The 22,709-nt window shown below is 38.8% G+C and overlaps 1 protein-coding gene across 33 annotated transcripts in view; it reads right to left on the bottom strand.

The window, feature by feature from the left end:
- TRIM2 (tripartite motif containing 2) overlaps positions 1-22,709 on the bottom strand; it is a 118,835-nt gene that overhangs the window by 5,716 nt on the left and 90,410 nt on the right. For 15 of the 33 annotated variants that reach the window (XM_043545836.1, XM_043545834.1, XM_043545835.1 and 12 more), the window contains 5 exons: positions 17,047-17,150; positions 15,508-15,675; positions 6,282-6,462; positions 4,180-4,250; positions 658-798 (listed from right to left, as the gene is read on the bottom strand). In XM_043545836.1, coding sequence (XP_043401771.1) covers positions 658-798; positions 4,180-4,250; positions 6,282-6,462; positions 15,508-15,675; positions 17,047-17,150 — 665 coding nt within the window. Of the gene's footprint in view, positions 1-657; positions 799-3,479; positions 3,552-4,179; positions 4,251-6,281; positions 6,463-15,507; positions 15,676-17,046; positions 17,151-22,709 lie in introns of those variants that run through there. The other 18 variants (XM_043545843.1, XM_043545848.1, XM_043545839.1 and 15 more) reach the window with 5 other exon arrangements.

Below are 22,709 nucleotides of genomic sequence, written 5' to 3'. Positions count from 1 at the left end.
GAGGCCATCTGAGGATTTCTACTCCTTCCTTCGCTGCTTTAATCAGGAAGTGAGTATAGTCCCTGCTTCGGCAAATGGCTGAAAGGTTGTCAGCCAGGGCCTGCAGGCAGAACTAGAAGTGCTTCTCAGCAAAATGAATATCTGGCAGCCCAGGATTTCTTGAGAGATATTAAAAAGTTATTTGGCCGCCCAAAGAGCACCAATCCCTGCACCATGCAGCAATTTAATTGTTCAGTTTTCCCTACCCTGAACATTGCAGTAGGTCTGCGTCCCAGTTCGGAGGTACACAGCATACCAAGATTAGTGTGAAAAATCAAAGGGGTAGGCTTGGTATTCATTCGAGAGAGCCATAAATCTTCAGACTGCTGTCAGTGGTGTGGCCTATGTAAAATACACTGGAGTTGTTTTAGGTAAAGACTCCTATTCTGTAAAGTGGACAAACACCACCATCATCCTTATTAGCAGTCATAGCAAAGATTCTAAGGACTGAAAGAGCATGGAGTTTGTCCTAAAAGTGGCCCTGTACGTCAGCATTGAGGCATAATAAAACTTGTGCCCGTTTTGTGGGAAACAGAGGGCTTCAGTGTCCAGGACTCTTAATCCAGTACCTTCCAGAAGTGCTCTAATAACTTAAAAAATATATAACATTTTGTCTACCTGTATTCGACTGTTTCCCCAGTCTGCTACAATAATATTTCCATTAGAATCTACAGCTACTCCTGTTGGAGCATTAAACTGTCCATTGCCTTCTCCATTAGATCCAAACTTCAACATGAATTCTCCTTCCTGGTTATATACCTACATGAAGTTTAAAAAAAAAAAAAAAAGGCATTAGGTCAAATATTACTTAAACTCTAGCTAGTCTGAGCTGTTTTGGTTGTCCAGTTCATTGTCACTGGAATGACCTGAGAACAACTTGGTAAGTAAGTACAAGACTGGGTATTAACCAGCACACAAGAATCTCTACCCTACTCGATAAGCCTGTCTTTTCTGTACTCCTGGATGTAGGTAATTATGTTTCTCATTTTATTTTCTGGGGAAGTTTTGCCCTCATTTAGAAGCATTATATTTACCTTACCAAAAGGCACTAGAGTACATGCCACACAGTCAGAGTGATGCTTATGTGTATATGTGATTTTTAAATAGCCAGTGTATTTTACTATATCTACATTTCATTGTGTTCAGATGCTTAAATCGTTACTATTTCATTATTCTGGTGTAGAGGAGTGGGGAAATAAGTCAGCCAAGAATGAAGTTGTTGTATTCACTGGCAACACCTGAACTAGCCTACATCTTGACTAACTAGTTTATTAAAATAAGAAGAACCCCCTCCCTAGAATCAAATACAAGCCAAACCATGCATTTTCTGATCTTTAAAGACAGAACCCACCTCTACTGTCTTTTCTTTCCTATATGGAAATACATGGGAGAAGAGAGATTTTGCCTTTCCTCCTCACACCAATCCTGTGATCTGCTGACATACCCCCCTCTTCTCCCTTTAGGTCTGATCTACCATGACTATACACGGGGAGGGCACATGGATCCTACACTAGGAACTAGTGAGTATAAGCAAGAGAGCAGTGGGATGAAGCAGGGACATTGTTTTGCATAGCCTTCATCCATACCAGCTATCAGAGTTGGCTAGCCACGGGAAACAAAGCATGCTGCACCCTCTGTATGGGTAGCACAGCAAATTGTTCACTGTGAAGATGTGCATCCTGTTTCTTTAAATCTATGGCCTCTTCCAACTGCCTGGGTCTCTGGTTGGGACTATAAATTCCCAGCATGGTCCCAGACAAAACAGGACAGCTGCAAATTATGAAAAAATGATCCCTCTTCAGTCTCATTCAACCCAAAGGCATGTCTCCTCCTCACATCAAGATTAGGGACAGAACCTTTCCAGCTCTCTGTTTCATGGCTGGGGAATCACGATAACCTATGTGAGGGAATGCAAGGAAGAAAGCAGACCAGCTAAGTGCAGAAAGAAACCAGCCCGTCTGCAAATGAGGTGTTTAACTAGTACGGGGAGCTAATAAATAAATAAATCTGTAGTCAGAAAAGATGGCGGAGAGGAATGGAAGAAAAAAAGTTGGACAAGAGACTTGCCTCATTAGACAGGTGGCAAGAGAAACATACTGTTGCGGAAGACCTGGAAAGGTGGAAGAAGGAAAGAGAAAACAATTCATGGAGGTGGAGATGAATTAATATGTAAGGTTGGCTCCTGAAGTTTAAATAATAATAATAAAAAAAGTGGAGGGAGGAAGGGAGAGGGAGAAATCAATTGATGGTAAGAGGAAAAGAGGCAGAGATATGTGTTTATCTATTTCTGGTGAAGAACAGGGGAGATAATTGAGAGGATGAGTGGTGGTTGGGGGTGAGGGAATACTAGTGGAGGGTTTCAGGTGCAGAAGGTGAATTTTAGGGATTTGATCTCTGCTTTTCCTCTCACCTTTTAAGAAGAAAATAACTTAAATATCACCAGAATGCACAGAACTTTCCAAAATGTTGACAATTATATAGATAAAAAAAGAATAAAAAAAAAGGGTCAGTTTTTCAAATTTAGTTTTAAAACCATCAAGGTAGAACAAACAATTATTATGATGTACTGAATCACATCAGGGCCCAATGGGAACTCTTCAATCTAATAAGGAAGACAGTAATGTGCGTATTTTAAATTCATATTTAATGAATTAGATGCCATATTTCTTACTTCTCTTTTGACTGGCTTTCGTGTCTCGTAAACTGCCCCTAGTTTCTGAAGGTCTCTGCAGTCACTCCTACTACTGCAGTAAACCATGCTGGTGAAGGTATAATTCATCAAATCAGAGCCCTCCTGCTGCTGAACCATGTAACTAATCTGCTTTATGGCTCCTGCAGTGCTCTTGCTTTTTCTGTGGTAATCCAAACCACATGAGTTGCTATTGCCTCTCTAATTCCAAAAAAAACCATATGAAAGGTCACAATTCAAAAGCTAGAGATTTAGTACCAGGTTAAAGATAGTAAATTACAGTACATTTTATTATTCATGTGACAATAATCAGTAACATTTTTGAAGTAAATGCTAAGATTTGTAGCTCTACAATGTGAATATTGATCAAGACAACTAAATCTTGATATTCAGCAGAACAGGAAGTGAAATCCCAGCCGCATTAAAAGTCAATGTCAAAACTTCCATTGACTTTGCTGGAGTCAAGATTTCAACCAATATATTTAATTGCACACTTCTAAGAATTTCTTGAATCATAGCAGCATTCTTTTTGGGTGTGTGGGAGTGGTGGGGTGTGTTTGGTTTATGTTTTTTGTGGAAGAGAAGGGAAAAACTAGCATTCCAAATTGGAGAGGAAGCTTGAAGTCCAGAAAAAAAAAATTATGCAGGTGAGTAATTACTTCTTCCAAACTCAGTGGCCTCCCACCAGCATACACCTATCTGATATGCTACCTGAATGGTAACCATCGTTCCTGCCCTATATATTACTGACCTGAGGCAACAGAAACATAATGACTTGTCATAGGACTTTTCAACCAGTCATGAAGCAGGACTCTTCTTATGGCTGCAAAAGACATCACCAACCCAGTGACCAATCCTGCTCAATGCAGGAATTACTGAGTGAAATTCTATGGTTTGTGTTATGCAGGGGCTAAGATAAGATGGGCACAAATAGTCCCTCCAGTTTTAAAACCTATGTATCTATGACAATGTAGATATACATTTAACATGAGGTCTCCTTTTACTATTCTTTGTTATACTAGTTTTAATCCGGAAGTGAGGGAAACATATATTGAGAATACCTAAAGGAAGGGGAAAAAAATCTTTCACAAAACAATAAACAGAATACAACATATAAGACACTATTTGACAGGAGGGCAAAATAACAAACACATTCGATTTTTTTTTTTAAATATCTGAGTTACAACTTGTCTTTACATGTTATTTCATTGGAAAAAAAAATCAAAAATTACCCCAATCCAAGAAATCAACTGTACCTACATTAAGAAATTACTTGTTAAATCTCTGGATTCCCAGTCCTTAATGAAGCCCTTCTTTCTTATCCAACTTTGTGAATTAGACCTTGGACCAACAACTTCATTATAATACAACAGGGCTTAATTTTTATTTTAGTTTAGGAGGAAAGAGAATATGAACTGCCAGAATAGCAACGTGGCATTAATTGACAGTACCTTGACAGAATGGTTATGGAAATCTGTAACAATTATTTCATTGTTGCTGTTTACAGCTGCAAAATGCGGACCTGCAATACAGAAGAGGGAAAATAAATAAAATAAGAAAAGAATTAAACTTCAAAAGTAAGGATTTTTACTTAATAGTTTAAGTTATGACAAAAATCCATTGAATTCTTTAAAAAATTAAGGCTGACTTCAGAGCAATCACTAGTCAAGTGGAAGGGAACAACAATTTAAAATTTAGAATCTTTTCATTCCATTTTCCAAGTAAGATGGTACATTTTTTTAAAATTGGAATATGTTCTCTCATCCATCCACTCATCTGTTATAGTTATCTATCAGTAATGCCTAATGCCCTCCCAGTTACACACAGATTATAACCCCATATAATAATCAATCACTCATTAACCAGCACTGGTACTTAAGGACACTAATGTTCAGGGATAGAATGCAGCAAGGTTTCTGAAATATTCATACACATTTTTAAATGAAATCACCCATATACTTTGTGTTCACTTTTCACAAACGTTTGAGTCATCAAGTTTTAGAACAAACACAAAACTGATGTTATCATAAGTAAAGCAAATTCACTTAAATATGTGAATATTATCAGGAAAAAAAATGCATTTTTCACCCAGCTCCATATATCAAAACTGCACATGCAAGTTTTGGCAGAAACCAATTTGTTAAATCCAAAACACACAAATATTTGGGCTAGAAGATCTCAGTGCCATGCTACTTAAGTAATTACAACAAGTCAACACAATACAAAGTTCCAGTTTTGTGATCAATTCATAAAGTAAATGTGAAAATATATACAATGCATAAATTCAAATAAGGACTGAATTCAAGTAACTTGTGATCTGCTATGGGTATTCCACCAGCAGAAAGGGAATGTAAATTGATTAAATAAATTGTTAGAGATTACTTGTTCAGCTGTACTCAGGAATTCATACCTACACGTTTTAAAAAGAAAGGAAAACAGCATATCCAGAAATTTTTAGTAACACTTAACATTTAGCAGAGCTAGAGCCAAAACTCCAGTGAATAATATGCACAGTTCTAAGTGTACCATAAAGCACTATTAGAATAGGGAATCTAATAAAACCAAAACACATTCAGCTACCTATTCTACTAGAAAGGTAAATTTTGACAATATTATAACAGTGTACAATTTAAGGCAGTATTCCTCCCATTCTGCACACTTATCAGAACTCCAGACTAACACTGGGGACATTATCCAAAGTGACCGAACACCTGCAAAATGATCTAGACAAGTCAAGTCAGGTATGCACAAAAGTGCATGCCTAATTTTCACAATTATATGTGCAAACATAACAGCATGTGCAAATGGCCAGTTAGACATGTAACTAGCAATTTTCCTAACGTAGCCATTTCCTCTCACGATTGTCCACGCCTAAATTTGCACTTAAAGTCTCTATGCCCATTTTCAAAGGTGTCAAGAAGGGGAAAAAATTTACTCATTTATCTACATAGGATTAGTTAATAGTTGCATGGTTCTTTGATGATTGTAAAGTGCTGTACAAGCATTAGTTATTATCAGCAGTTGAGTGCAGACATTACAAGGCATTCATCAAATGCCTATTATGATCTATCTTCCCCAGGTCATTAGCCAGAAACATAACCAGGCAAAGAGGGTAGCTAATAAGAACTGGTTACAATTATTGGTGAAGAACAAATGTTTTAATCTTCCTGAGTGATTAAGCTAACTGCAGAGTAGTATATTAAAATATGAACCTAACAAGGTGTAAAAGTAATATTTCAGAGCTGTCTTTCAAAGATGGATTTTCATTTTGAAAAAAAGACTAAGACGACCGAAGTTCCTAGAATGTAGCACCAACTAAGAAAATTAGCACAATGAATTTCTGAACAACGTCCAGGTTTAAGAAAAAAGTCTCAGACAAAGACCCTTCCTTTTCCTGGTGCTGCTGCTGAAAGCTGAAAATCACACTTTGGCTTTTCTTCCCATCCATTTTTTAAATGACAAGGAAAAAGAATTCAGATCTAGCGTCTTCAACATGCTCAAACATCATGCAAATGTGAGCAGAAGAGGCAAGAAAAGGGGATTTACATATTACCGTCAAGTGTACCTGCAAACTGCTTGTCCCCATTTCCTCGGCTACCAAACCTGGTTACTATTTTTCCATTTGGCTGGAAGATAAATACACAACATGCTTTGTTGTCCACAACAATGATGTGCCCATTACGATCCACAGAAACACCTTTTGGTCCCATAAGTTTTCCTGATCCAATTTTTGCCTGGAAGAGAAAAGAAGGAAAAATGAATGAATTTGTGTGACATATGTAAGCAAGTATAATTCAGGGAACTCCTGTAATTTATAATCTTCTTATGAACATGGTGTGGCAAGCGAAACTTAATCCTCTAAAATTTACCAGACAGCTTAACTGTGGCCGTAAGATTTATTACAAACATTTTCATTACATTTTTTTCATTTTAAGAAGAAAAGTTGCTGAAATATAGGCCCTTTCTAGGATGGAAAGCTATCAGCACTCAAGGCATAAGTAGGCAGACTTAACTTTGCATATACTAAATTATTTGTGTGTTGTACTGCATCAGCAATTGTAGAAGCCAAGCACATACGAAGCCAAACACTTAGCTCAATATCAAGTGCAAATAAGTAGAACCTTAAGAGTTACAGACACCTCAGGAATGGAGGTTGTCCGTAACACTGAAATGCTTGTAACTCTGAACAAAGCACAGTTCAGGCTCCAGATCCAGCAGCTGATGCTCCAGACCAGGATTCAACAGAAGCTGAGCTCCCTACTCAGACCCACATGAGTTTGCAAGCTTGTTGTCCCTCCCTCCCTCCCCAGTAGAGGGAGGGAGGAGGTGTGCGTGCGTGTAAGTAAAAACAGCAAGTCCCCCTCCCAGGGTGGGGGAAAGGGGTGAAAGCTGGGAGGAAACATTGTGGGCCAGACTTTAGCCAACTCTTGTTCAGATGCAGGGGTGGGAAGAAGGTACAAAGGACCTCTACCTTTTGGGCACCTGCTCTAAGTCCAGTTACCTGAAAGGATAGAGAAGGGCAGGGCCAGGACTTGATCCCCAGGCCATCAGAGCTGGCTGGGGATATGGAGTGTGAAGCATGCTGCAGTCTTTCTTAGTGCCTGTTAACACAGGGAAGGAATTCTGATGGAGCCAAAGCCCAATCTAGCTTCAAATATACTGTACTGGGCCTCCCTGACATTATACTGCTCACAGCTTAGAAATGTGGGGTTACATATGAAGTGTGCAAGAGAGACAGGGATCTTGGTGGGACAATTACAAATAAAAGTCACGGAAACACTGAATTACATACACAATCTGTTCCTGTCATACGTGTAGTGAACAATATTTCAAACACAGTAAATATGTCTTGTGACAACAAAAGAGATACCAATAGAACTAAAAACTGCAAGGCAAATAATATTGCAACACTGGAAGGATGCTTCCCCTCCAGTGCAGACAATATAGATCAACTCTCACAGGCTGCAGGTGATGAGAAAGTGGTATAGAGTGCTCAAAATAAAAAGAAATAATGTGATCAAAATACTGGAATAGGGGTAAAAAATATATTCTTATATGGTGTGTTATAATGGGGAGACTGACAGGAGACAGTAGGTTAGATTCTTTTTTATCCTTCTTTCTCTTTCCCTTCTTCCCCCTGCTTTCCATGCTGCACTCCACACCAGCCAATGGAAGGAAGCACGCCTGTTCTAACTTTGGTTTGTAGCTGCTTTCTTCACTGATCTTGCCATCTCCTGACTTGGAGAGCTGCAGAAATACTCTAGGCTCCATCTATATGGTTAGGGCCACCGTAGATGTCCTCTGGGAGCAAAGAGACCCCAGTCAGGAGGACAAACATGTGACAGATGTTAATAGCATTGCTTACTTCTGGAAGGTGCTCAGCTGCTACAGTAATGAGTACCATATACAAACCTATACAGAATAGAATATAGACTGTAACCATAAAGTCACACGGCCACAGACTCAGAGCTATGGCTAGAGTGACATAGAATACATGTTAATAATTTCTTCTTGGCCATAGGGCCTGCAAACAATAGCCAGGAAACAGCAACCACAGTCAGAACCCCTCCCTCCAGCCGGGGAGCAAGTGGCAGAGAGCTGTCAGAGAAGGACACCTAGCTAGGGGCCAACAGCCCAGCCATACCCACTTACTCAGTTCAGAAAACGCTGCAGTCAGGCCCAGGGGATCCAGCAACTTAACCACAGTGCTTCACCCAGTCCAGGACAAGGAGAAACTAGGCCAGAGCCTCAAGGAGCCATTTGGGCATCAACCCAGAGCAATGCCAGGACCACCCAGGAGCACAGCAACTCCCATGTTTCTAAAGCTTGGTCCATGCTTCCTCCTTATCAGAATTTCTGCCTGACAATTAGGACATCTATCATTTTTGTAAATAAGGCAATGTGTATTAATCAAAGATGCAAATTTGAGCATTGACTCATTTGCATGGAACCTTCAACTACAACTGGTCAAAAAAATTCTGATGAAATATTTTTTTCATCAGAATTTGCCAATTCATTGAAATTGAAACATTTTGTATGACAATTCCACGTTGATTAAGTTCCACTGGAACCTGCCTGGTTTCCCTCCAGCTTGCCTGCTGGGCTCTTTAGCAGTCTGCCACGTGGATTGCCTCAGAGTTAGGGAACCAAGGGCTTCCAGCTTCCACAGGTCTGGGACAGCCCTGCCAAACAGACTGCCCCAGAGGCAGGGCTCCGTTCCCTTTCAGTGAGAATTCCAAAATGTTGAGGTTTTGTTCCAAATAGGGATGAAACCGTATTTCAAAATAGAAAATTCTGTTTCACTCAGGATTTTGATTTCTCCACACAGCTCTACCATGTTAAGGTTGACAGGTATGGGATGGAACAGACACATAACCTGCAAAAATTGGGGTAAATCGTGCTTCTGTAGCATAATCCCCAAATGTCTCTTCCTTAGATCCCACAGGAGCAGCTGGGGATCTGTGGGTCTGAGAGCAGCTGTATGAGGATGGTAGAAGGTAGAGGCAGGGAGAAGGTGCTTTTTTACACAGCACATTTCCCTCGACTACCAGAGGATTTAGAAGCAGACATCCTTATGGTAGTTTGAGGTGAAGTAAAGACTACAGTAATAAGCCCACTTTTCATGGCTTTGTGTATACATGTGGAGTTGCTAGGGCACAGATGCAGAAGAGGGGCAATCCCTTATGAACCATCCTGAACTGCCCTATACGCTGACATAATGGAACCTACATTTCCCCAGAGAGCCTCAACCTCTATATGATTGCTTGAACCCTTCTATCTTAAAGGGAGCATATGGAGAAAACTCCATAAGGTGAACCCTGCAGCATCCCTGCATACTTTTTTCATTTCTAGTGGGTTTTCCCACCACACAAAGAACACATGGCCTTGTATTTGTATGCTATTATATTTTTTCTTAGATCATACCACTGTAAATTTCTATTAGAAAAAAAGACTAATGATATTGTACGGAAAATAATTTCAATGAACATTTTTAAAAATAAGTTTGTTTTGGCGACAGTGGGAAAAAGTGAATGTAGTCATATCCTACCTGTGAAACGTATTAGGGTTTGCAGAGTAACAAACAAGCAAAGGCATCAGCTAAACCTAAACCAGTAGATCTATTTCCTTTTCTGAATTAATTAAATCTTGCTTTTTTTAAATTTGCTGTAAGATTCAAGATAGTCTGTTTCCGCCCCATCCCCACTCTGCAACGTTTCCAGGATTCCTATGGAAAAATACAGATACAGACTAACACGGCTGCTACTCTGAAACCTGTCATTATGCAAGGCACTGAATTTAGCCGTATGGAGTGGTAATCTATCAACTTCATGAAAAAACTCGTACAGATACAGACAGACATCATCTTCCTTTCCAAATAAATTTGTTAGTCTCTAAGGTGCCACAAGTACTCCTTTTCTTTTTGTGGATACAGACTAACACGGCTGCTACTCTGAAACCTATGGAAAAATGATTCATCTCATGAATACAGTGTCTTCCTGCCCATATTACTTCATATAAAATAACATGAATAAAACCAGTGTACTTTACTAATGGGCACTCAATGAGTGAAGTAATAAAATAATTAGTCTTGGGTCAGGATTTTGAAAATAAATTTGCAGACTACACACAAGTTAAATCCAACTATGGTTTGTAGTGCTTGCTATTAAAAATACCATCTTCAGTTTCGTGCTAAATATACTGGTGACATTATTCTGGAGCAACATACTTTTTGTGTGTTTGCACTTCTTGAAGGTCTCTCAGGATTACAGGCTTGATTATTTAAAACTGAGCATTATGAAATCTCGTCACTTCTGTTAATGATGGGACTGAAAGTATTCTCAGAGTTTTCTCAAAAAGAAAAGGAGGACCTGTGGCACCTTAGAGACTAACAAATTTATTTGAGCATAAGCTTTCTTGAGCTACAGCTCACTTCTGCCACTAGGAAAGAAAAAGTGTAAGGGCTCATCTAAATCTTTCACGCAAATTATGTGTTAAAATTGATTCTGTCAAGCACATTATGTTCCTTATTATATATGCCATTATGAATTTAAGTTATTGATTTTCCCTTTTTCCTGGTATTTCAAATTTCATATGTTGTACATTCACCCTGCTTAGGTGGAAAATGCTCTACGAAGGGATGTGTGTGTGCCTGAAACCATTAGTTGCTTTATATCTAAAGTTCAAAGACTTACCTCTACTAGCGTTCAATTTGTTAGTTTTTATTTTTTTAAGGTTTAATTTTGCTGATCATGTTGCTGTAAAGGATCATAATACATGGAAATTAATTCATAGTCCTTAACTTTGTGAGTGCATGCGTGTACAGCTTTGTTTTTGTCTGATAACCATTTTTTTCAGTTACTCAAAGCAGGGAGACAGCTATGTAGCAAACTGTGTGCATCATGCACCTCACTCACAGTTTGACCACTTCTCTTTACCCTCCCCCTTGCCCAGGATTATTTCTAACTATCCAAACCTCTTAGTAATTTCAAACGGCTTCCACTTTTTCTTATTTAAAAATAAAAGCCCTGCCAGATACATGTTTCCTTCTATCCTTCCCAAACCCTTCAAATACTATCCTGAGGCCCGTGGTGACGATATACCATCCTAGACCAGTGACAGGTTTAAGGACTGATACCATATGGCCCATCAGGGCTGGAAGTGAAGGGGGGGGAAAAAAAATCTCCTCAGAGAGCCAGGAATCCCTCTTTTAGCCTTAGGGTATGATATCAAGGGATCTTCTAAGTCATGACATTACTATGCATAGAAAAGCTATTTTTGATAATCTTCAGAGGTATCTAAAATATTTGTCAGTTTTTTCCTCTCCTTCACATGGCATGAGTCCTTTACAGTTGGACTTCTGGCACATAGAAAGGCTGGCTCTAGAGCAGAGAAATAAAAAAGCAGTATTAATCAACATTTCTAAAAACTCTCAAATATTTACTGTATGGTTACCCATGTAAATGCTGGTGCAATATAAAGGCTTCACTGCCACTTGTTTGTGAGTAATGCAGACAATCCCATGTTGCTTCACTGTTTTTGAATCATATGGCCATGCTAATATCAATAATACCACATCCGCATGTATTTCCTCTCTGTCTGAAATAATACCTAGTTCTTTTTATGCTTTTCATCAGTAGGTTTCAAAGCACTTTACAAAAGGGCATAAATGTCATTACCCCCACTTACAGAGGGGAAACTGAGGCACATGGGAGCAAAGTGACTTACCCAAGATTACCCAGTGACAGACCAGGGAACAGAACTGAAGTTTCTGAAGTCCTAACCCAGCACTCTATCCACTAGGCTGCACCATCTCCCACTATAAGAAATTCAGGGTTTGTTGTTGTGTTACAGTAGTATTTTGCTAAGTTCTGCATTATGCGATATTCAAGTTTCACACCCTTGAGAAAACTTCAGAGTCTGTCCCTATAGCTAGTGGAGACAAAGCATCAGGAAAGTGAAACTTTTCTCCTTAGCATGGGAGTCAGCTACAATAAACCAGCCAAGTCCTGTAATTATGGAGATGCTTGGCCACAACTCCAAAGAAATTTGCTTACTGACTCTCATTGCTGTTAAAATGGTGCAAAGGGAGGAGTGACTGGAATCAGGAAAAAAAGAAGAAGGGTGATAAAAATGACATTAGAATAAGATCAGAATAAAACTCTGACATAACCGTCAATGGTTCAGCCCAACAACTAGCAGACTTCTTGCATCAGATAAGCTGCCCAGTATTTCATGCCCTTCTTCAATCAGAGTCACCATTAATGCTTTGTATGTTTATCTACAGTCTCAAAGTGCTTGGCAAACATTGCTGACTTTAACCTCACAAAACCCCTGTGAAGGAGGAAAGTATTATTGTTCCCATTTTACAGATGGGAAACAGAGACAAGAGATAAAGCGATTTGCTCAAATTCCATAGCAAGTCTAGCAGAGCTAGGAATATAACCCAGATCTTCTAAATCCCTGTTCTGTGTTTCAACTATAAGACCAAGCCTGCCCACTATATATAGAATGCTTATGTAGTAGTCTTGAATTTCTCTCATAAACACAGTCCATTGCGTTTACATATAAAAAGTGTTTTATATTGTAATTACGTTTTCCTCTCCCATTTAATCATTCTAACTACTAGCACCATAAAGTCTGATTTATTGACTTGTACTAGTGTCCTTAATATTAACATTTTGAATACTTGTCTCTGTGTTAGCACGGAACACTGCACGGGATACTGGTTCCCAGGACAACCATCCAGTTTGCTTAATTTATGGTCAGTCTAGGGGAACTAAAGAAAATGGCACTCCAGCATCTTCCTCCAATCCCAGCCAGTTTACGTGAAAGATTTTAATTATTTATACATTGTTTCAATTACTCCAAAGGTTTGAATCTGATCCTAGTTGCACCTGTTTTACAGCAGTCTGTCTTCAGTTCATTCATTGATTTCAATGGAGTAATTTGCCCAAGTTAGAGAGGAGAACCAGCTCCCCTGAGTATCTGAACATTTTGGAAGCTATTTTACCTTTATAAGGGAAGTACCTCATGTTTCATGCACACACCTGAGACATTCTATATCTGTTTCTTTAACAGATCTGTTACAATTTTTTTAAATCAACAATTGGTTAATTACCAATCTTCAGGTAAAAGTAGATCAGGTAGGAAATTCAGCTGCATACACCCTAAGGCTATACGACTGCATAATTTACTAAGAGGGGTGTCATTGAAGAGATTATAACTGTCTGCTATAGAATGAGTTATTTAGTAAACAGCAGTCAAAGGGAGGGCATTTCCTCCCAGTTAATAGCCACCTGCAGGAGCTCAGGGCTTGCGATTTTAGGTTGTTAACTGCCAGAAAATGCCAACTAGAAAATTATGCTCCAAAGCCAGACTCTGGGAATGAGAAAGCATGTTGGTAGTTTCTCATGAGGGCTTTTATGTGACTGAAGAGCATATTGCCATCTCACTCAGTCCTGCGGACTCTGTCTCAGACTTAGGGACACTGCTTTTAATTCTCTCCAATTTTACCTTACCCTGAGTACAACGCCTGCTAAGCTGCAGGTTGGTGAACGTCAATGGTCAACAAAGATGCCTGTTTCTAATTCCTCCAGGAAACAGTCCCTTGTTTTTAAAGTGTTAGCTGACTTTTTATTCTGTTCCTTTTAAGAGCATAATAACCTATATGAACAGCAGGTACAGCAATAAAATTACCTCTGGGATGGATATCTCAAACCTAACCGTTTTCCCCGCCTTTTATTTTTCCTATGTCTGTTATGTTTCTGTGCTGCATTTAAAGACCTATTGTAATAAGTATAATCTACAGACAACAGTGTCTGTGATTTACTGTGGGTCAAATTCTGCCACCCTTACCCTTGATGAGTAGTAACCTTAGTTCTTAAATAGCTTTTTTGAAATCAACAGGGCTTTGTCTAAACTAGGACTTAGGGTCTGATTTAGCACATTAGCTAATACATGCTAACTAATGTGTATTAGAAATCTAATGTAGACAAGGCACGCTGCCTTTAACATGTGCTAACCTGGCCAAGTTGAAGTTTAGTGGGAGCCTACTCACATGAGTAAAGAACTACTTAACGTGAGTAATGATTGCAGAATCAGGCCTCACATAACACTCTCAGGAAAGTGGGACAAGAACACAGCCTCTTTTGCTTGAAGTAAAGAACACCTCTGTCTAACACTAATAGTAGGTCCTTATCCTTTCCATGTGCTGATCATTAAAGAATAACAGCATGCACTCACATACAAAATCAGTACATTACTGTAAACTTCATTTCACTGAGAACAAAGAGAAAAAATCACGGGCAGAAATAGTTTTTCTTAAGCAATTAAATACATGATCCAAAAGAGATTTTCTTGGTCACATCAAACTTTAAGGCCTAGTTTGTTCTGCCGTGTGTGGGCAGCACACAGCTGGCACTGGTAAAATCTGTCAAGAACTAGAGGTTCTCCGTGACCACACTGACCACAAAGAACCATGGGACAAGGGATAATATAGATGTGTTTCTAGCAAGTTCATAAAGCTTATATAATTTGTCCTTCTCTCTAGTGGAGATCTTGCTAGGTCCTATTTTATTGCTACTCGAATAATGTAATTCTCTCTACTCTGGGATGCCTGCAAGTCAACCAGCACACAACATGGCAGCCCATAATACATCACTCGGGTGATCTTTTGTGAATATAATACACCTGCCTTGCTGTCTTTGCATGGGTTGCCAGTAGGACAATGGGTGAATTACAAACGTGCTTTGCTGACATGCATGTAGTAAACAGAGTAGGACGCACCTTTCTGAGGAACCAATTATCAATTTGGTATCCTTCTAACACACTGTGTTCTTTCTCTAACTGCCATTTGAAGGTCTCGACTCATGTTAAGTCATGACCTCCAGGATATGAAATAGGCTGCCACTGGAGGATCTGTTAATCTTCCCACCTAGTCTTAAAGTACTGAAGACTACTTAATGATATCTCTGTGGAACTGTTTGGAGTTTGGCACTGTGTATTATTGTTGGGTGTTATGCAATTCTAAGTTGTAGTGCGGCACCTGAGCACCTAGCCGATAAAATATTATTAAAAATATTAATTCATATACTTTTGGTATCTCAGTTTTGACATTTTCCTGTTTCTTATTAAACTTGGTTTTAGGTGCATCATGGCTTTCCACAAGAAAAGAATGCATTTATTAATCTGTTTCACATCTCCAGTTCTCTTTCTCGAAACGAAACAAACATTAATGTATTCTCTTGTTAAACATTCAAAGCTTCATATTATAGCCTTACCTTAAATTTTCCATCTGATGAAAATATGCTAACCCATTTGTTATCATAGTCTGCAATAATGATGTCACCACTAGGATGCACAGCCACTCCTGTGGGCCTCTGCAACTGGCCAGGAGACCTTCCTCGTATACCAAAACGACTTTTGAACTGGCCATCATTGGAAAATATCTGTGATTTAAAAATATTTACTTTTAAAAGTAATTCTACATGAATCACAGTAATCTATTTCTCATGACATGGTCTTTGGCAAAAAGGAAAATAATTAAAGCACTGGAAATATTAATTGTTACAGTCCCTTTTCTGACTGTAATAATGAAACAATGTTACTGCACATATTTGAAACCTTTGGACCCAATTTAGGTCTCAACCCAGACCGTAACTTTATTGTAAACAAGTACTTTGCACTTACATAGCACCATTCTTGCAATAATCTCAAAATGCTTTACAGACATTAGTGAATTAATCTTCACATCATCTCCCTGAGGTAAGGAAGTGTTGTGATTCCCATATTATAAATGAAAAAAGTGAGGCACAGACACACTTAGCCAAGGTTCCACAAGAAGTCTGTGGAAGAGATGAGGATAGAATGTAGAACAGAATTTCAACATTTAATTACCTGAGTTACGGGTAAATATTGGGTGATATCCTGAGAGGTGCTAAGGTACTTATCACCTTTCAGAGTTTAGCCCACTGGCTGTGTCTTCATGACAGGTAATTAGATATTGAAATTCCATCTGTGGCTGCAAATACAATTTTGCACTTGTATTTCATGTAAGAGCATGTTTAGAAGCTACTAATGAAAATTTGATGCCATGTCTCTTTGAAAACGTGTTTAGTTTATTAATAAAAACAAGTTTATACTGCAGTTGACTCTGCGAATCCAATATTCTGAGGGAAGAGGAAACTATCACGTTAGTCTCCAACCATACGTGCAGTCAGAATGGAGCTGATAAATCCTTAATGGTGAAGATGACACTGATAGAAGGGAGGGAAAAACCCATCCACTCAGCTTGATCTTCACACAGGAAATTGAATCTGAACACCTAAAACCAGGCTACTGTGGTTATTGGGGCTGCTGCTATAGAAATCAACATTTGGATGATAATATCAGAGAGAAGAGTAAATTAAAACAGACTGATGTGAAACTAAAAGGTATTTGAAAATGAAACCTACGTTGCTTTTTGTTTTTCCTCAGAAAATCAGATTACGCAACAGAAAGTTTGGGCACTGTATTCTGGATTTTATTTGGGAACACTGATTGAAGTAATAAAACTTGTAACACAAAGTCAATATTTTTCTAATATGACTGCTGATCAATCTCGTCTTTATATTCAAAGATAATAAAAAGGGAAGCAATTCTAGCACATGCTGTAGCAGATCTGATATGAATCTGAAACAGCTACTACATTTCAAAAAAAATATCAGAGTGATCCTGAATGCTGAGCACAGCAGGCTTCTCTATATTTTCTAGCCATGCTTGTATCTTACAAGACTTATCTTTAATACAGTAAAATATTGATATTAACAGAGCTGTAATACCTGTACACACTGGTTGTTACTGTCTGCAATTAATATTTTTCCATTTGTAGATGCAGCTACCCCCTGAAGATTTGTAAATTCTCCTTTGTTTCTTCCTTTGGTACCTAAAGTTGGATATAAAGCACATAATAAATCAGGTTACACAGATCAAATCAGTTAGGGTTTTCAATTCCAACACTTAAATTAGGTTTCACTTTGTCCTTATACTCTAGATTTCTAATGTGAATTGTTCCTGTTACCATCACCAGTCAAAAGGAACATGTATCTGAAAGCAACAAATCTCAGTAAACGACAGAGGCATTGTCCTCTTATTCCTCAGGGTAAGTCTTCACTACCCGCCAACTCGGCGGGTAGTGATGGATCTATCGGGGATTGATTTATCGTGTCTCATCTATACATGATAAATCGATCCCCGAATTGACGCCTGTACTCCACCTTGGCAGGAGGAGTAAGCGGAGTCGACGGGGGAGCCGCTGCGGTCGACTCGCCGCCATGAGGATGGCCAGGTAATTCGAACTAAGATACTTCGACTTCAGCTACGCCAATAGCGTAGCGAAAGTTGTGTATATTAGTTCGAACACCTCCTCCACCTCCAGTGTAGCCCAGGCCTCAGTCCGACTGCCATTTTAACCCCTTCAAGTAGTAATCCCTTTTCCCTTTCAGAAATCATAGTACCTTCATACTTTACATCTTTCTGTGACAACAGGAAAATGCTTCTCAAAAGAATGGTGGCTATTAGGCTTCATGTTAGCTCAGACATACGATAGCGATGGGTATTAAAATAAGAACCTGGACAGATGGAGGAGTGTAAAATATGGGCCTATACAGTCTGGACCAGTGAAATTAGAGGTTTAGTTAGACCATATCTGAGAGTGTATTTGTGAGAGATCTTTCCAGCCATTTCAAAACGGGAAGCTTGCCGGTCATCTGTACATATAATTTCCAGTTTATATAAGGTTTTCCAGACCTTATTTAGATGGTAAAATCTTTGAGGCAGGGGCTGTGTTTTCTTAAGGGATTTGTTTTGCATCTATCACAACAAGGACCTAATTCTGATTGGGGTCTCTGAATGCTACTGCAGTATAAATATTAAATAACAACAACTGAGATAGAGCAATACATGTACCACCAACACTTTACAAGTGCCTTGTAAAATCAACTAATGAATTCTCACAATATTGCTGTGATGTAATTAGGTACTACTCCGATTTTACCAGGGAAACTGAGAAGTTAAAACTATATTTTCAGAAATGTTCACTAATTTTGGGTATCCACTTTGAGACACTTACGGGTCCATTCAAAATTAGTGAACACTTTTGAAAATGTTGATCCTACATGACTTATCCAAGACCACAGGACTCTTGGGGTACCTATGTGGGAGTGAAGGATTCTCTGTGTCCTCACCCCACCTTGTACAAACATGCAAGAATGGCCCAAACTTGCACCAAGGTGACCTGTAACTCTTAGGAATGAGCTTCTTTTCAAACAAAAAGATTCTATGCAATTTACTAAAAACTGGCTGTAATACTATTTCCATTGGGCAAGTATTTTTACAAGCATTCATTGGCCACATATACCTTCTACTTAGATGTTTCAATATATAGTTTTCATTGAAAAATTGTATTTTGTTTTAGTCAACCCAAAATATCTCTTAACGCAATTAAAAATGTTCTGGCTATGATTCCAGATATGGGAGCGATGTATTAACCCTACTTTGTCTTTGGCTCTCCTTAGGGATGCACATTCAAGAGCAATGCATTTGGCACTACTCCTCCTCCCTTCAATGACATTTTCCGTTGGGAAGCATGGATGCTGGGTGCACAGCTCCAGTTATTGGTCAACAAGAACATTTAATTCCTCTGCTCTTCACACTGAAACTGTATCCCTTTGTTTCTCTCAGTCTGTTCTTCCAACTACTGGGCACTTTCATTCTTTCAATATGATACACATTTTTTATAATTATGGCATTAGAAAGGGAAAGTAAATGTTATGAGAACAGCCAGCTATACACCATTCATGCTATCCACACTGGATTCACTGCTGTGTATTCTTTTAATGAGCGACACCCATAGGCATGCATACTGATGATAACTTTCTGTTGTGCCCTCCAACCAAAGGATAAGTGAGAAGCGTTCCCTTTAACACCGGCAGAAGTGGGAAAGCACTTGTCATAAAATGAGCATCTGGAAACAACTAACATGAATATTATAGGGCACACAGTCTTTCCCTCAAAAAGAATGCTCTTAGGAATTTTCATTTTTAAGGTAACAGAGTATATAACAAAAGGGTACTCAGAATGCTTTTCAATGGGACCCTGTAAATATTCATGAGAGGAAAAAGAATGGCCATTGCTCAGAAGTTATAGGCATTTCCCAGTAGGAGTTATGAATAGTGATTTATTAACACTGTTCACAGGAGGTGAAATTCAACCCACAAAAGGCCTGCGAAAGGCACATTGCAGCATGTAAGCCCTTGATGTGGGGCTTAAGTTGCCCATGGGGCTTTGTTCAGTTCTTTTGTTCTGGGGTAAATTGCCATCAGGAAGAAAATTGTGCTTAAATAACATTAACTTTATTTCTAATTTACACTCAACAGGAAAATGAACGACAACTTTTAGGATCGGTATCTTACTATTACAGCTAGCTGGCAAATTCTGACAAAATATTTGTTGTAGGAATTTGCAGATTGGTTTAAAGCAAAATGGTTTGTGGAGACTGTTTGATTGTGACAAAGTTCTAATGGAAAACAGGCATATCTAGAAACTTGCCTACCAGGCAGCTTTCTGTTCGAAATCTGCCTAGTTTCCTGATGGCTTCCAGGGTCCACTAATCCAAGAGACAGCCACCCACCATGCAGACTTCCTGGGGACCAGAGACCCCAGAGCTTCCAGCATCAGACACGCTGGGACAGCTAGCTAGGCAGATTGCCCTGGAGTCCTGGACCCAGGGCTTTCCCTTTTGTAGAATTTCAAAATTTGGAGGTTTTGTTCCTAAACAAAATTTCAAAATATTGCAACCCACCACAAAATGGAATTTCCTTTCTTCACATAGCTCTAATTTTGAGCGTTTCCTTTGGATCCTACATATGGTGGCTCTGTACATATTGTTGAAGCAAAAGGGCTAACTATGTGCAAAGATTTGTGCCCAGACTTCCACCCTCTTACTTGGACAGCCATCTGCAAAAAGATATTTACTCAAACTTCATGCATGTCTTGCTATCATACACCCTCTCCTAATGTTTGGTTTAGAACTGGGGTAAGAAATGCCTAATGTTACAGAGATATGCTGGGGGGGGGGCGGGGAGAAGAATGTGTGTAACACCCACAAATCTTCTATGCAAATATATATATTTTAAAACCTCCATCAATGTATTGGATATTGAGGGTGCATCTAATGTTTTTAAAACTTCTGAAAATACAGAACCAAATTCAGTAGACATTTATGCACCAGACTCAGACAGAGTTTTGTTAGAAGGGCTTTCTGGATGATTTTTGTTTGTTATATGTGGACACCTCTCACTGGAAACTTGAATGAGACGAAACACATCACATAGACCATCAAATAGCAACAAATTTCTGGTCCCTACCACTCTGGAAAGGATCTGAACTACTCACCTAGCAATGAAAATTTGTGAATCCCATTACCAATTAACTAAGTCTTCCATCTGCCCAGAAATATTTGTTTGACATAAAAAGCATCAATCCATTTCTTACTGCTTATTCTGTGTTTGTTTTTACTTAGAAATACTTAGAACAATCAAGGACTGGAGACATAACCATATAGTAATTTGATTATAAAAATCCTACAACTTGATGGTGTGTGATTTTCCCCCGGTAACTCATCCATGTTCTATATATATATACATACATATATATATATATATACACATATACATATATATACACATATACACACACACACACACACACACACACACAGAGCATTCTAGGCCTGATCCTCAGCTGGTGTAAACTAACCTAGCTCCATTGGCTTCAGTGGGGCTACTCTTACTTATGCTAGCTGAGGGGATAGTCACATGGATGCACTCTGTTTTTAATGTTTAAATTATAAACTCCTGGAAAGGGAAGTGCATTTTCCTTTGTTTTGTACAATGCCAAGCACATTGTCATTGCATAGTAATAAATCAAGACCAGCCTGACAGGCACAAAAAATCCAGACATGTCAGTCTGAACAGCCTTCACATCCTACGTGACCACCACATTTTATGCACTGCATAGTGTGCCTGTACACATTCAAATCCATTCCTTCTCCACCTTCCACTGCCAGTCTTTAGCTTGGCTCGGACTGGAGTCTGAACAATAAAAATGCAGGTTGGCTTATTGGGAAGCTAAAGGCTTGCTGTAAGTGAAACCCATGAATCTCCTGGGACTACCAGTTGCAAGTGGGTTGTGTACTCTTTGAAAATATCAGATTTCCAAGAAACTGATGGAAAAAATGTTTGCTTGTGCTGAGCTGCACACAGACAACCCCTCCTATCTGCGCAGTCACTTGAGATAAAGTGCATCTACATCCCTTTTTTTGTAGATTTGCCTCAAAATTTAGAAGGAAAATCAGTAGCAGGCATACACTGTCTTATCAATGCCAAGAAAGGAGGGAATGAAAAAGTGAATGATAAAGTATGCCCTAAAGAGAGAGTTGGGAGAGAGAGCACCCTTGACACCCAATCTCAGGAAAAGGCTGCACTCAGTGCTCTTTGACCAGAAAAGGGGACAGTTCAGTGAAGAACTGCGGGCAGGTGTTTGTGGGAAGGAATAAAGAAGAAACAACAGATCCTGGAGGATCTCTTTTAAAAGTATAAACAAATAATTTTGGATTTTCACAGCTATTAAGTTTAATTATTTGTCTAATGTATACCCTTATCCATTCCATTCTGAAATTCTGTGTCTGTACCATCAATTAGCTAGGTAAACAATACTCTCTCTATTGGCCCCATTCAGCATTTCATAGTCACATAAATTATTAATAAGCCCCACAATTGCTTTCAATATATGTGAGGAATCAAAAGATCAAATAAGTTCCTCAGTAGAAGGTGGAAACCAAAGCATGTGAGTTTTTAAATAAATCAATTTAAGTACACATGCAAAAGCATTTACTTACACATTCAATTAGGCAACTAATCACAATCTGGGTAAGTTGAAAATTTCATATTTAAGATGACAACCAGGCCACACTCTCATTCAGGGGACCAATAGTTTTTGCTCCCTAATATTGCCTCTGGAAATTGTAAGGGCACGTTTGTTGTGCACCCTGAAACCTAGATGTATCTTACTGAATATTTAGCTTTAAGAATTAAGGGAAGAATTTTTACAATGCTAGTAATATGCTCACTGGTTTTCATTGCTGTAATGTAGCAAGTTCCACTTCCCATTATTGTTACCTGGTAAGGGATCTACAATAGAATTACATATTTGCTACAATAATGTTTTGATATTTTGAGCACTTTTGGACTCTGTAGTGTTTAAAACACTAAAAATGTGTGCATGTCTCTAAAGCAAGCTAATCCATGGGCATAGAAAATTAGAAAGAAATTTCATGTGCCACGTCCCATGAACAGAGCGTTAATCAATACCACATTTGTATTAAGTTAATGGCCAGCACAAAAGCACTCTCCTACCAGATTTTGATGAGTTTTCTTGCGTATAA

This window comes from Chelonia mydas, chromosome 4 (genome assembly GCF_015237465.2).
Source record: "Chelonia mydas isolate rCheMyd1 chromosome 4, rCheMyd1.pri.v2, whole genome shotgun sequence".
Classification (NCBI taxonomy): domain Eukaryota; kingdom Metazoa; phylum Chordata; order Testudines; family Cheloniidae; genus Chelonia; species Chelonia mydas.
Note: the sequence above shows the minus strand (reverse complement) of the source record. Positions and strands in the feature narration are given on the sequence as shown.